This window comes from Tachypleus tridentatus, chromosome 9 (assembly GCF_004210375.1).
Source record: "Tachypleus tridentatus isolate NWPU-2018 chromosome 9, ASM421037v1, whole genome shotgun sequence".
Lineage (NCBI taxonomy): Eukaryota > Metazoa > Arthropoda > Merostomata > Xiphosura > Limulidae > Tachypleus > Tachypleus tridentatus.
The window spans coordinates 106,453,983-106,469,118 of NC_134833.1; the positions used below are offsets into that span (position 1 = coordinate 106,453,983).

A 15,136-nucleotide genomic window follows, 5' to 3' on the forward strand; every position below is an offset into this window, starting at 1 on the left:
ACACTAAGTAAATTTGGAATTACAATAAACAAGATTAGTGGTTAAAAATTGTTCATACCATTAGGCTAATGTTTATAGGTTATACAGTGCTGGATGTAGCTCTTTGTTGTAAATTTGTTACAGGTGTTATTCACATTTTTAATGTAATGTCTGCATTACGTAATTTAATATTCTTTGTCACATTTTTCACTTTTGCATGTTTCATTACTGTATTTGTAAAGTTCTTAGAAACTAAGAACTGAGTGTTGAATTGGGCTCACAGTTGGGTAACAAATATGTATTATTTAGTATTGATAAACTGATCTAGCTTTGCATTGTTATTGTAGTTGTTAACTCTGGGCAGTTATCAGCCTCATTTTGTTAAAGGTGTTCGATTAGACAGAGTACGTGGCGGCAGGCAAAAGTACAGAAGAAGTGCTGACCACCTATGTAATGTACCAAGTTTAACACTAAAAAAGCCATCTTTAGAAGGTAAGTAGTTTAAGTATCTATAATTGCATAGACCATAATGTAAAATCATTACAGTAGGACAGATATTTTGTAGTGTTTGTGTTATATTTATCTTTTATCTAAATTAGGTTCCATTTTTTAAATTTACTTATATATCACAGTTTCTCTGTTTTAATTTTTATAGCCAGAAAAAGGAATAATATGCAATATGTTTTAGTTTGTAGTAGAATTTGTTTCTTTGATAGTGGAAGATAATAGCATTTGGTTGTTTCAGTTTTTTTTTTCAGTTTAAAACATAAGTTTAATAATTGTGTACAAAAATGTCCTCATAGATTCAAATGAAGAAAAAAATTTTAATTATACCTGTGTTGTAGCTAAATATCTTTGGCAAAGTTTACATTTGCTGGTTAGGAAATATTTTGTAGGGGACAGAACAATAATTTGAAGATTGTTGTGGTGTAAAAATTAAATACAGTATGATATATCAGAAAAATTTTTTTTTTGAAGGTGAAAGGAAATTATTATATCACAAATAGTAAGTTTAAAAATACTTATTTTATATGACAGTAAACATTAGTTCACAATATGAGTGATTTATTCAATGTAACAAATAATGTACAGATAAAAATGAATAGTTCCAACATATCTCTAACATTGTTAATCTTTGACTAAACTTTCTGAAGCAAAACTTGGTTTTTTTAGAAAAGGTCTCATTTTCTGCTCAAGTAAGAGCTATATTAATGAATCTGAGTTTATTTCTGACATTCACGACTTCTCTAGAAAATAAGACTTCCTGAATTTTTTCACAACAAATTCAACCCTACAGAAAGTGAATATACACCAAACTTTAGAGAAGTCTTTATTGACACCTCCAACAAACAGGGAACCACATTTGGAAAGTGAAATTAAAGCTGTAGAAAATGACATAATACAGATCTTAAAAATTTTCCAAGCAAAGTCCTAATAATATTAGTCAAAAGAAGTGGTTTAACCAGTCTTAAATCGAACAACATCGTGATAAAGGCAACATACAAGGGTGTAGCTCTTGTCATTCTTAACAGAGATGATGACATCATGGAATCTAACAACTAACTGGAGGACATGAACTTTTATATATATATAAAAAACTCTCACATGATCCTACATCTCAGTTTATTAAAACCATATCTGATAAGCTTAAATAATTTCTCCAAAACAATAAAATTAACAAAAGAAACCTTTTAGCACTTGGTATCCAGAGAAAGCATTTCTTGATAGACTTTATATTTTACCCAAAATACACAAACCAAACAATCCTAGATGAACCATAACTTTTAATATAAAAATGGCTACTGAAAAGTTGTCCACTGTTGTTGATCAACACATAAAATGTATTTCCAGACAAAGTATACTACCAGCTTTCTTCTCATCATAGAAGATATTAATACTGATGAACAATTACCACCCAGTAGTCGTCTTTACACAATGGATGCTTCTTCCAATTACACAAATATTCCACATGATGGACTAGAAACTCTTAAAGGCCATATAAAACCTTTGTAATGCATCAGAATTTTAAACAGTAACTGATCTTGCCAGCCTGATTTTAATTCTGAACAACTTCAAATTTAATAATGGGCATTACATTCAGGTCAACAGTACTGCAGTGGGGGTGCCAAAATAGTTCCCAGTTATGCTAACATTTTTATGGGTCATATCAAAAACCAGATTTTACAACTAAACCCTGTAAATTCTTGTACGTGGAAACTTTACATCAACAATATTTTTTCATTTTGACAGCAACTCTTAAATCACTTAGAATTTATCACACATGCAAACTCCTTTCACAAAACAATCAAGTTTACCTGTGATTATTTGCCTACCCAGATTTACTTTCTTGATGTCACAGTTTTACTAAAAGAAGGAATTTTACACATTGACTTGCACAAAAAATCTACAAACTACAGAAAATACACGGAGGTAAAACAAACCATGTTACAAAGAGGATATATAAAAATACCAAAATTGACAGGTAAACTGAAAAAATTAATAATACTTTGTGGAAAAACATCCTAAATCAGAGCAATACTAAACTTTCACGTAGAATACCTCTCATTATTGCCTATCAGTTTAAACGCTGAACCTTTTTATGAATTCTGAAAAAAAAAAAAAAATTCATCTCTTACAGCTCAACGATATTCTTAAACAGATACTTCATGAAGTTGCCATTGTCTCCTTCCATAAAAGCAGAATTCTAAAAGATATCTTTATTTACACAAAAGAGAATTAAACCCCACCTAAAGATGGTTGTTGTCCATACAATAAAGCTCATTTGAGCAGGCTAAAGACGCAACATACCTGCTTGAAATCTTGGTTCAAAAGAACAAGGCAGCCTCCTAGCACTTTAATATGACTGATAAATTCACTATGGGGCATTATGAGCTTTCAGTAGGTTATTCAAATTTCACATATTGAAGTAAGCCTATATAAGGAACCATTTTCAAAAATGAGAGATGAGCAAGGTCACTGTTTCAGTATGTAAGCTGCATCTGAACAAATAGCAAATAGAAAAGATATGCTTTTATTTTATATTACAGCTTGCCAGTATTAGTAATTTGAGTTCCTAATTTGTATAAATCTGTAGTAGTTTGACATCACAAACATCTAATTTGAAACAGTGCTGCAGTCAACATACAATGTGACACACAAAATTCAATATTTAGGTGTGTGCTTTTAATATTTACTTTTAAATTAACAAATTAACTAATGTATTTACTACCAAAATTTGAATTATCTACAATTTAATACCAGTTACTGGCATAAATGTATAAAATAGTTCAATAAAATTTTCAGTGCAAGTCAACAAACATGATGACAGTTTTGACCCAAGACCCATTATGATAGGGTTAAATTTATATTTATTGAAAACCTATTGATATTTCTTTCAATTACAACCCATCAGATAAGCTTAGTTAAGTTTATCAAGTGTGATACATAATGATGAAAGACTTTAATAACTTATCCTTATTGAATGTTATTGTGAAGATATCGTATTTAGGCAATGTAAAGAAAATAAACTTATTATATATTAGTTGAATATTATTAGCAAAATAATTGTTTCCTTGTCTAACCTGACAGCATTCATTTCGAAAGGTAAGGTGTTCACCAATAAATCGTTGTCAGTTTATGCAGTATTTTTTATGATTCATAGTCAAAAGTTGTGACTACTGTAATCTTCAAAATAAAATATTAAAAGAAATGCCCCCCCCCACCTCCCAGTGGGTAAATGGTGAATCGTATAACACTAAAAATCAGGTTTTGATACTCTTGGAGGACACAACACAGGTAACCTGTTGTATAGGTTTGCATTTAACAGCAACCATTTCAAACAATCAAAAGGAATATTTAAAGGAAAATTTGTCAAGTGGAAAAAGATACATGTATAAAAATTACTCATCACAACTAAATAATTTAGTTGTTAAAAATTTAAATTATGATTAAAGGAGTTTTCTGCAAAATAGTAATTTCTTTTAATTTTAAAACTTTATTTTTTTATATTGTTGTTCAGAATGTTTCTTTTTATAGTTTTTTAGTTAGTGAGGTTGACAATACTAATGTTGAAGAATGCATTTGAGATTTTAAGCTATTGATGGAAGCCCTTGAAAGTCACCCATGAGGTTTTTTTAGATTTAATGTACAGCTATTTTTATAAAGTTCTGTGTTGCAATAAAATGATTTGAAGTATTTATTTAAAAAAAACATTAGTGAAAGTAGCTTTATGAAATATAAGATATTCAGATCCAGAAAAATATAAGACCTAATTATTCTTCCTTTCACTGTAAAATTAATATTTGGAATATTAAAGTACTTGGAATGCTAGTGGTGCATAGTTTTTTATGAAACACACAGTAAATGTAATATGGAATTGGAAAAATGGTTGGATTAATCCAAATTGTATGTTAAATGTGAAATTAACTTTAAAAAAAAGCTGAATAAGAAAGGAGTAAACAAAATATCTTAGACTTTTAATTTGAGTCTTTTTTTTTTTTTAGTTAATATTTTGAAGTTAACATTTTAGTTTTTGCAGGTAAGTTGAAAATGCAATTTTTGATTTATCATGTATGTAGTTAGGTTCTAATGTAAATTGTTTTGGTACTGGTTAACTATTTTTTTCTCAGGATAATGTAATAAATCAACAATAGCTTGACTGAATTTAAGTTTTTAGACATTATAAAATAATCGAATACAAAATGATTTCCAGTTTGGCCCTGAATAAGAATTATTCATCTTTAAAAAGTGCTTGGATTACAGGATTTTTGTTATTTTGTTTTAAGACTTCTTAAATCTAAATGTTTTTCTAATATCACTAATAAAATAATCACTATTTTGTTATCCTGTATTCATAGTACATTCGCTTTGGTTAAGCTGTTGTGAAGGCTGTTTTGTAGGAGAGCATTGGTTAAGTAAACTGTTGCATGTTGATTAGCATTATGACTGTACAAGGTAATTACTGCTGACCACTGTTTGCATTTTTTTGTACATTCAGTTCAGGATTTTGCAAGGAAAAAATTCATAGAAATACTTAATATAATTAGACCTATAAACTGAATTATTTGCCAACCCTCAGATGGGAGTAGTGATATATATTGGAAACTGTGGTGCCTATTGAGTGTTTGTCTTCTGATTTTAAAAACCACACACATAGGCAAAATGTAACATTTATTTTTGAAATGACTGAAGAACAGGTACGAATAATGTTGATGCCAAATTTTATTTTACAACCAGGATATTCTACATTAAATTAACAATTAATCTTACTACCATTCACATTTCAAAATTGACATAAGTTGAAGAATAAAAATGTAGATTTCTTGTATGTTACTTTTTGAGCAGCTCTTACCATGACCAAAATACTCAACAATTACTTTTTGTGGGATGGTATAAGTAGCTCATTGCTTTGGCTATGAGTGAAACTGAGAGTACAATACAGTTAATGTCCATGAAATAATTTAATTCATAGATTAACTTAAACATTTCCCCTCACTGAGGGTGAGTGCTTTCTGCTTGTTGAAGTATAAGATACAGGTGTATGTAGTGCTGAGGGATGTGTTTGGATATAATATGCAACAGTTACATTATTGCAGTTGTTATGCAGTAAGATTATAAAAATTACTAGGATTTTATTGTGGATGAATGCTGTGTAACTATTATGGTAGTCACACCATATTTCTGTTTTTTCTCTCTCCAGAAAATAAGCTTTTGTTGGCTCTAATAAATTGTGAACCAGAACCTCAAGTGGCAGTTGTAAATCATTCAATAACTGATTCTCAAACGAGAGTCATTACTACTCTTAGTGACCTGGTGGATAAGGAACTTGTAGCTACAATTGGTTGGGCAAAGCAAATTCCTGGTAAGTGTAGTTTAAACAAAATAAATGTTGGTATTGCAACTAAAGATGAAGGAAAATCTATTATTCTATACTGTGCCATCAGTAATAGTAGTAAGTTCCATGAGATAATATTGTACTAGTGCAGGAAAAGCTGAGAAGAGAGAAATATTTTGTGCTGTGATAGTTAAGTACAAAATGAACAAAGGTAGTGTCTGCTAAATTAGTATGAGTTTATAACAATAGACAGAAAAAAGGAAATATTGGTTATGTCTGAAAATAAACAACAAAAAACAAAACATCCAGAACTATAACAGGATTAAATCCAAACTTCAGGGTTTAGTGTTTCATTGTCAAACAGTTTAACTTGAATATGATTCAAGAGTTATTAGATGAAGTTTTTAACAAGTGAATGTAGTTTGTGTTTGTTTGTGTTACCTGTTACTTATAAAATTAGTTTTAATTTCAAGTATTTTATTGGTAGTGGTTATTTAATAGTATGTGAATAAATAAGATTAAAAATGCTTTAAGGGTGAATGAATTTCTTGATACTTTCATTTATTAAATAGTGGGTGGTTTCTGAATAAAACTTTCATCTATTACTTTTACTATTACTCTATTACTCTCTCTCTTTTGAACCACACTTTGACAGAATTCTTCTTTTTCTCCTTTTTTGTTTGTTTTACTGTAACATATTAAGTGTTAGTTCTGTGTTAAGTGTTAGACCTATCACTTCTACTACAGTTAACTTAATACCAACCCTTTTCTTGGCCATGACTTTACTTTCTTCAGTTGTTTTTCATTGTCTGCTGCTTCCCACTCATCTCATAATATATATATGTTTATTACTAAAAACATCTGCTAGCTATGTTCTCAATATTAATGAATTGCAAACATATCTTCCAATAATTGTCTGCTTTTAACTCTACTATATATAAATACTTTTCATCTCACATACTGAGTCTCTTCATGTAGTCAATATCAGAACTTTGATTCTTTGTCCGTCTGTGTTCGTGTAGGGTGTTTAGTAGAGCTCCTCCGTGACAGAGTTCTAACCTTTGTCTTGATTGATCTGTATACCAACACACTAGAACTTGTTTATTTTCTTTATAATTAGTCAGTTTGACATTTATGTTAATGTCTTTGTCTCCTCTCCAATCAGTGCTCTGAGGCTAAGTAGGTACTTATCTTCTGTAATGACGTCTCACTATCTTACGATTCTGCTTCTGTGACAGCCACACCCTTCATGTTTGTTTGTACATCAATAGCTGCACCTGTAATGTTTTATTTTTTCTCAAAGTACCTTTTCAACAAATTGGCATATTACATTTTAGTCGTCTCACTCACTTTCAGTCTATAGTATATACTGTTGACCACTTCCTGTGAAAGGTCCTTACCATTTTTAGGTGAGTTCATTGTTGTCTTTAGGTAATGGAACTAGTACACACTTTTTCCAATCTTGAAATGTTTATCCTTGTCCATGTTATAATAAAAGTGTTTCTGACTATCTTTTTGTTTGGCTTATCTGGTAAAATTGTTTTGAGTGGTATGGTTTAATATCTATTTTTGGTCTTCAGTTTTGTAAGTCTCTACTCTCTCTGTCTTATGTTTGACTTTCTCTCATACAGTATTTTGAAGTCTCTGCAATAATGTATTTTTCTTCTGGACTTTATTTAGTTCTTGTGAAACTACATTTGAGTTGACGCTCTTTGAGACTTTAAGAGGTTTACCATGCTTCTTTTCTTTTGAGTTCTTCTGATGACTGCAGTTGCTTTATCAAATTTGGGCATTTTGGGTCTACTGGCCCTGACTCCATTGCCATTCTTGGGTCCTTTTTTCTTTGGTTGGCTGAGTTTTGCTATCTCAGTTTGTGCTCTTATTTTCTTTATTTCTTGTCTCTTCTCTCTGTTTGTATTCTCATTCTTTCTATTTCCATCTTCTACTTTCTCTCCTTTTCAGTCTTTCTTTTTCTTTTATTCTTTCTTTCTGTTTACTCTGTCTACACTATTTTTCTCTTAATTTCTTTCCAGATTTCTGTATTAAATATATATCAATATTATTTTGTCAAATTGTTGTGTTGACTTCAGAAATTTTACTAATAACAGAGTTTATTTCTTTCATAAATTTTAGGTTTATCATTGTTTAATTTGATCTTCCTTCTTTAGTGCTTTTTAATAGTCTTGAGGATAATTAATTTTCACTGACTTGAGTAGTCTGAGGAAAGGCATTGGGCACATATAAATTGAGAATAAGAGCTGCTTAATTCCTTTAAAGCTGTAGAATGGATGGAAAAAAGTTTGAGAGATAAACCACTATACATTGATCTGAGATACAATTCTTAAGAAAAAAAATTCTATTTTTTTCTACTGTAATTGTAGCATCTAGAAACTTAAGGAAATTTTTAGTGTGTGAAGTTTTGAGTGAAAATCAGATTTGAGTGCTTTTGTAACCTAATAAGTTTCCAATTTTTGCATTTTAGTTACTTGTATAACAAATATATGTACATGATAAATAAGAAATAAAGTTAGTCTATTTTCCTTTTAACCATGTGGTTACATGCTTTTTATGTTAGTAAACTTGGCATCAAAACATAGTTTACAGTACGACTTTTTGTATTATAGAAGTTTGTTTATTATTTTCAAAAGGAAATATTTGAAAGATATTCTTAATCTGCACTTAAGAATTAAATGAATAGGTGGTCTTGTGACTTCTCATTTATAGTTTTTTTTTGTCTTACTTTATAAGGGCTTCTGATTATTCAACCAAGTAGAAGCATATGCCTTAGATATTGACAAGTCAGAATATAAAATTTCATCCTATTCTTGCTTTACTCAGTATCACTATACTTGTTGAACCTACATTGACGTGTCTCTTCCACATCTTCTTTTAGATATGTCTGTAATTCTGTGTGACATTGCTGTTGAACATGTTCGTAAGCAACAAAAAGGACAATTTGTGAAATACATAAACCATATGATTGTTTTATTTTAGTGCTAAAAGTTTATAATTTGTTGTGAGAGCTTGATGTGTTTGAGGAGTAATAGTTTCTTTGCCCTGTTTAGTTAGAAAATCAGATAAGTTGTAGTTGTTTCTGAAGCTCTTAATTTAACATTAGATGTATTTTTATTATTCATCTACAGAGGCATAATGTTTTTCTGTTTCTTCTTCTTCCAAACACTTTCAGTCAACTACTATTTCTTCAGTTTTTAGTAGTGGACTGACTTAAAACTTGGTAGTTATTTATAGATTGTTTCATTATTCCAAGTCTTTTTTTTCATTTCTTTAATTTAGACCTTTTTAGGGATTTTATGGGTTTTAAAGGTCAAACAGCTTAAATATGTATATTTTAGGCTCTTGTCCAGTCATACTTAGAGCAGTCTAGGCAAAAATTGGCTCAAATATAAATTTCCATACACCCAACACATAAGTTGGATTTGCCCATTTTGAGTTTTTTTTCCTTTTCTTTTAGGGAGTCAGAAGTTTGTTGTTTTTTGGTCAATTACTTGAATGTATTTCGACCAATTTATGTGGAATTTGATACAATGACAGATTTTTACATGTCTCGTACATGTATGTACAAAAATGCTAGATGTGCTCATTTTTGGTCATTTTAAAGGGATTAAAAGGTTACAAAAAAGTAATTTTAGGAGTTTTGGCCTATTTCTGTCATATTTTGATCACTTACTGTGGGATTTAGTACAAAGAAACTTTATGGAGGTACTAAACATTGGTGTCAAAATTGGCCAAGTTCAGATTGGTGGAGGCACATCACATTCATTTGCAAATTTTGGCATCTTTACCTTTTTCAGTATGGGCTTAGTTCCTGGGACTGACCTTGTAACCATTTTATTCTTTCTATAGTTTTTATTCATAAGTGTATGTTCACAAAATTTTGCAGATTATCAGTAAACATTACAAGGCTTTCATACAAACAATATCAGATTTTTTAAAATTAAATCTTAAGCTTTTTTGATATTTTTCTCATGCCTTTTTTGTTTTTGCATGTTGCCTATCCAACATGCAAAGTAATTTTCATTTTAATGTCAAAAATATTCTTATGCATCAGAAAAATTAGTTTCACATGCAAAATTCTTATAATGTCCAGACAGTTTTTATCAAGTATTTCTTAAGAAAAACTTTATATTGTTTTCACTCACAAATCTCAGTATAGATTCAGTTCATTTGAATAATCTCATAATCACCATATAAAATTATGAATTTAATATAAATTGTGCTTTTTTAATTCTATAATGACTACAGATTATAAAATGAAAACATAAATGTTTAGACTAAATAGCTTAAAGCTCATAACATTACACATTTTACATTTATTTTTATTATATTGATATTTCAGTCATGTCAGCTAACAATAAAGAAGCTCAGTGATGCAGCACTGCACACTTATATTACTGTATCCAATAGTATAAAACTAACCTTTTGTTTTTAGAAAGTGACCTGTCTTGGTTGTGTTTTAGTGGACTAGTATTTTGTGAAATACAGTCACATATAAATTATTATAAGTTGTGTATATGTGTATATATATTATTAATATTTACAAATAAGTTCTTAAACTTTTTTTTTAAACATAGAACAGTAAATGAAGAAATAAAATATACAATTATCTTTTCTAGTTACAATGTTTGTATCTGTTGCTGCTTGTCTTAGCTCACTAAGCTTTAAGAAATTTTGCACATGGAGGATGTGGAGAAAAAATAGTTTTTAAGATTTCATATATATTTTTAAATAACCAAAACATTGTATTGGGTTGAAGAATAATTCGTGAGCATTTTTTCAAGTTAAACAAATATATTCATAAATGAAACGCTTTTGCAAAATATTTCATGTCATTTGGTGGATAATTTTTTGCTCTAATAGATGGTGTGTTTGATTTTCATATGTCTTTAATTTTTGCTTTCATTTTCAGCTCATTAAATGGAATGTCAAGTGGACAAAATCGAGCATTTTCGACACCATCTGCTTTTCGCATTTAATTTCTTGCAATTTCGTTTAAAACAATGCATACTATATACCTAGGTATTACATGAAATAAAGTATCATAATAAATGTTTTGGGTGTAATGTGTTCATGCATTGAAGTATTGTATAGTCTTGCATGTAATGCTTGAATGAAATTATTTAAACATGCTCACGAATTATTCCTCAACCTAATAAATTACTTCATTGATACCACAGAACACCATTATAATTTATCAAGTTTAATAACTAAGCTGTTTTTATGTCTATATATATATATAAAAATAATAATAATAAACAAAAACAGGAACGGACCAAAGATTCAATTTATCAGCTCAAAGGTTTATCTTGAAATAAAAAGAGGACCATTATATTTGAAAGTGGCTGAGAAAATAACTTAGGAGACATTTTGAGCTTGAGATTGGTTATTCACATCATGTATAAAGTAAATGTGAGCAGAGCCACTGTGTTTGATTCACTAAATATTGTGATATCTCAACAAATATAAAAGAGAAAATTTTTATTTTATATTCTATCTTGTCAGTATTAGTAATTTGAATTCCTTATTCATACAATATAGACTTTGTAGTTTGACGTTATAGATGTTTAATTTGAACCAGTGTTGCATCTAATGTACATATACAAAAATTGATATTTTTATGTTTGTTTAATATTTACTTTCAACTTAAGAAATTAAGTAATGCATAGTATGAAAATTTGAATTATACAGTTTGTTACCAAACGTAAGAGAGAAATTCATAAAAGAGCAGTTTGATAAAATTATGAATACAAGTCAATAAATGCAATGACATGGTTTTTGATCCATGAGACATCTGGAAAGGGTTAATTTATTGTCTAAAATGCCTATTTGAAAGCTAAATGAATAGTTTTGGACAGCCAACATAATGAGAAAAAAATAGGCTTAGTAAACTATGCACATGAATGGCTAAATGCAAAATTTCCTGATTTTTAAAATGTTTTTATGTAACTTTATTTGTTGACATGAATAAAGTGTGAAAATGAGAAACTTTTCAGTTCAGATAGAGATTTTTTTTCATTTAGTTTTTCTATGAGGAATGCATGCAATTTGCCATTTGTATCATATAAATTATTTACTGTAACCTGCACTGTGTCCTCACTTGGTAATTTGTTGTTTTTTAAACTAGTTATACATGATTTGAAAAGCAATAAAATTATAAAATTAAATGAAAAAATTTGCAGAAAGATTAGAGACTTAAAACTGTTAGGATAAGTAATTGCAATTAACTGTTACACTCTGTAGTCATTCTATAAAAAATATATTTTTTTATTTCCATTTTTTAACTTTTTATGGATTTTCATACAATTTTTGTTAAGATAAAAAGTAAAGTATACAGTTTTGATAAAAATACTCGATATTCATTTGGGAACTTCTAGAGATTATGCAAATAAAATATGAAAACTAAGATAAAAATAAATATTTTTATTCATGTCATAAAAATCACCTTTTATCCAGATTAACTTGTTCAAAAAATTTAAGTTTCTTAGATAAATCTACAGAAGAAATACTTCAAAATACTGATTTTCTGTGTACAGCAGACCTCTCATGTTCTATAAAAACTAACCAAAATTTTAAAGATACAATTAGTAAATTAAGAATGATACTAAACATTAATTCTCTAGTATGGTAATATTCCATTGTAACAACCTTGTAGGCGAAGGAATAATAGTGATATCTGGTTTCGAAATACTTTCGTGCATGCATGTAATGTGTTAGTGGGATTTACTTTTGAAAGTGGATAATGAATACTAAATACATGCAGAAAAATAAATCAGTATTGAGGCTTTTGAGGTATTTCATTTTAATTTTGTGTTTATGATAGTACTTTTGTTTTGGATTGTTTTAGGTTTTACAGAACTCACTTTGAATGACCAGATGAGGCTGCTTCAGACATCATGGGCAGAAATATTGGCTTTATCTTTAGCTAACAGGTAAGTTTCAGAATTTCATCTTTAACTGAGATAGGTCATAGAAAGCCTGCATGGAAAATTGGAAGGAAACTAGACAAAATACTTTTTATTAAATAAAAAACAAAATAATCTTGTGAGAACTGTTAATCAATAAATTAATTAAGCTACTGAGAATTATCGCAACTGATAGGGAAGTTATTGAGAATTAACTTCTTCAGGAAGAATAGTAAATTATTCAAAAGTACTCACATTTGGGGTCTCTTTTATAAACCATTGCAACTATTGTGTGTGATTTTGCATGCTGACTTCTTAACCAGAAACTATATAGACTTGGTTGATTTGATCAGCCTTGTAACCACCACAAAAAATAGAAAATAATTATATATTACCCCTTTTTTGTGCTAGAATGATTGCATATTGTAAGATAAAAATTAAATTATTTTAAAAAGTTTAAGGCTTAAAATAGTTTACATCAACTTTTATTTATATTTTATTGTTTTATTGCTTTTTGAACTGTAACTAATCTCACAATTTGAATTATGTATAGCTCATTTTTTAATACTGAGTGATGTAACCCTGGAGTTAGTCATGAGCATATGTGGTGGAGAAATTTTGTATGCCTTTTTTCATTATTTAACTTAATCTATTCCTTTTTATTTTAATACATTTTTAATTTCTACTTTTTAATTAATTTTGTAACAATGAATAAAAACATTTACATAAACAAAATTTAGTTCTTATGTTTGGTCACTTATTTTTTTTTAGTTGTCAGCCCACTAGTGAAACTTGAGGCTACTTTCTTTTTAGTGTTGGTATGAGTATATTAAATGTCTCCTACTGGTACAGCAGAAAGTCTACAGATTTACAGCGCTAAAATCGGGTTTGATTCCCCTTGGTGGAGTCACCAGATAGCCCGAAGTTGCTTTGCTATATGAGAAAACAAATGCACAGTATATTAAATAATTTTTATCTATTTCAAAATATAAATTAAAAAGCATCAAACAGTAGCACACACAAAGCAAACAGTTACTATAACTTATAATTTGAGTGATTTTTCCTAACTAGGGTAAAAGTTAATAAATAATTAAAAATAATTCCCTTAACTTCCTACTTTGAACTTGGTGATAGCAAATTTCAGTCTATTGATAAAATCGTTACAGATTTCTGCTGGGAAGAAGGAAGTATTTTATGTCATTTGAGAATTTAAAATTGTTTTTTGTTGGTTTTTTCCAATAAATAAAAAACATTGAAGTCTATGAAAATTAGTCTGTAATTTGTAAGAACTATTCAAAGTACAAATTTTCCTCATAGTGATTGTAAAGCACATTGACATCAGCTATATGTTTGATACTTTTTACTATGATCTTGGTCTGGTGTATCTCTTTTTGGTTAACTTGTGTGCAGAGTTACTGATGAGGAGTGGAATTTTCTGAAACTAGCATAATCCAATGACACACATTGATCAAAGTGTGGAGTGAACTGGACCTTGCTTGAACTTTGAGATTAAACATTTTTCAGAATATTAAGTTTATTTGTTATAAAGATTTTTTTATTTTCCCAAACTATATCATATATAGTTTTGTTTTTTGTTAAAGCACCGTCTTATATGTGATATACAGTGTTTTGGAAAAGGACAAAGTCAAAAATTCTGACTGGACATTTTTCCATCACTTGGTACATGGTTGTTTACCTCATACTTGACATCATTGTCATTTTTTAGAACAGAAATACTTAATGTTAGTATCAATGAGTTTCAGTGTTCTACCTGTATTCTCATTATCTAGGGTGTACTTGACAGTGTTTGGGGAGCATTTCAAGTCTGTAGCAATTCATCAGAAAGTTCAGCCACATCAACTAAAGCTTTAATGTGAACTCTCTGCTCTACTGACAATTCTCTACACTTTTGGAGCCATGGCATGATAACAATATATTGTGACAAACTCTTTATCAAGGTTTATATGTGGAGTGCTATTAAATTGGTTTCTTGTAGCATATACCAGTGCTATATGCTATCTTTTTTTCTATATATTTAAGAAACTGCATGTGGTATGACAATAGTTATTTCAGACCCTAAATTTGGTCAGTATGTTCATTCAAGTAGAACCCTTCATGACACGTGCTTGGTAGAAGTGTATGGGAATTCTAAAGAATGAGTATTGTCACCCTGCTTCATTCAAGTGTAAACAGGCATCAGTTAATTAGTACCACATTGTTGAAATTTACATTATGTAATAGTGTGGAAGAATGAGCCTGCTAAAATGGAAAGAATGACAGAATATTCTCTTAACACTTTTGCAGAATACTGTGTACATGTATTTATTACATTGATTGTTTATCAGTTGCAACAAAGAAGCAATACATAATTGTGTAAATTTACTCAGAAATGAAATGAAAGAAG

The 15,136-nt window shown here is 29.2% G+C and overlaps 1 protein-coding gene across 12 annotated transcripts in view; it reads left to right on the forward strand.

Moving 5' to 3' along the window:
- Positions 1–15,136, forward strand: part of LOC143225981 (steroid hormone receptor ERR1-like) — a 95,980-nt gene that overhangs the window by 64,937 nt on the left and 15,907 nt on the right. For all 12 annotated transcript variants that reach the window (XM_076456269.1, XM_076456264.1, XM_076456266.1 and 9 more), the window contains 3 exons: positions 367–471; positions 5,678–5,839; positions 12,675–12,759. In XM_076456269.1, the coding sequence (XP_076312384.1) occupies positions 367–471; positions 5,678–5,839; positions 12,675–12,759 (352 nt within the window). The remainder of the gene's footprint in view (positions 1–366; positions 472–5,677; positions 5,840–12,674; positions 12,760–15,136) is intronic.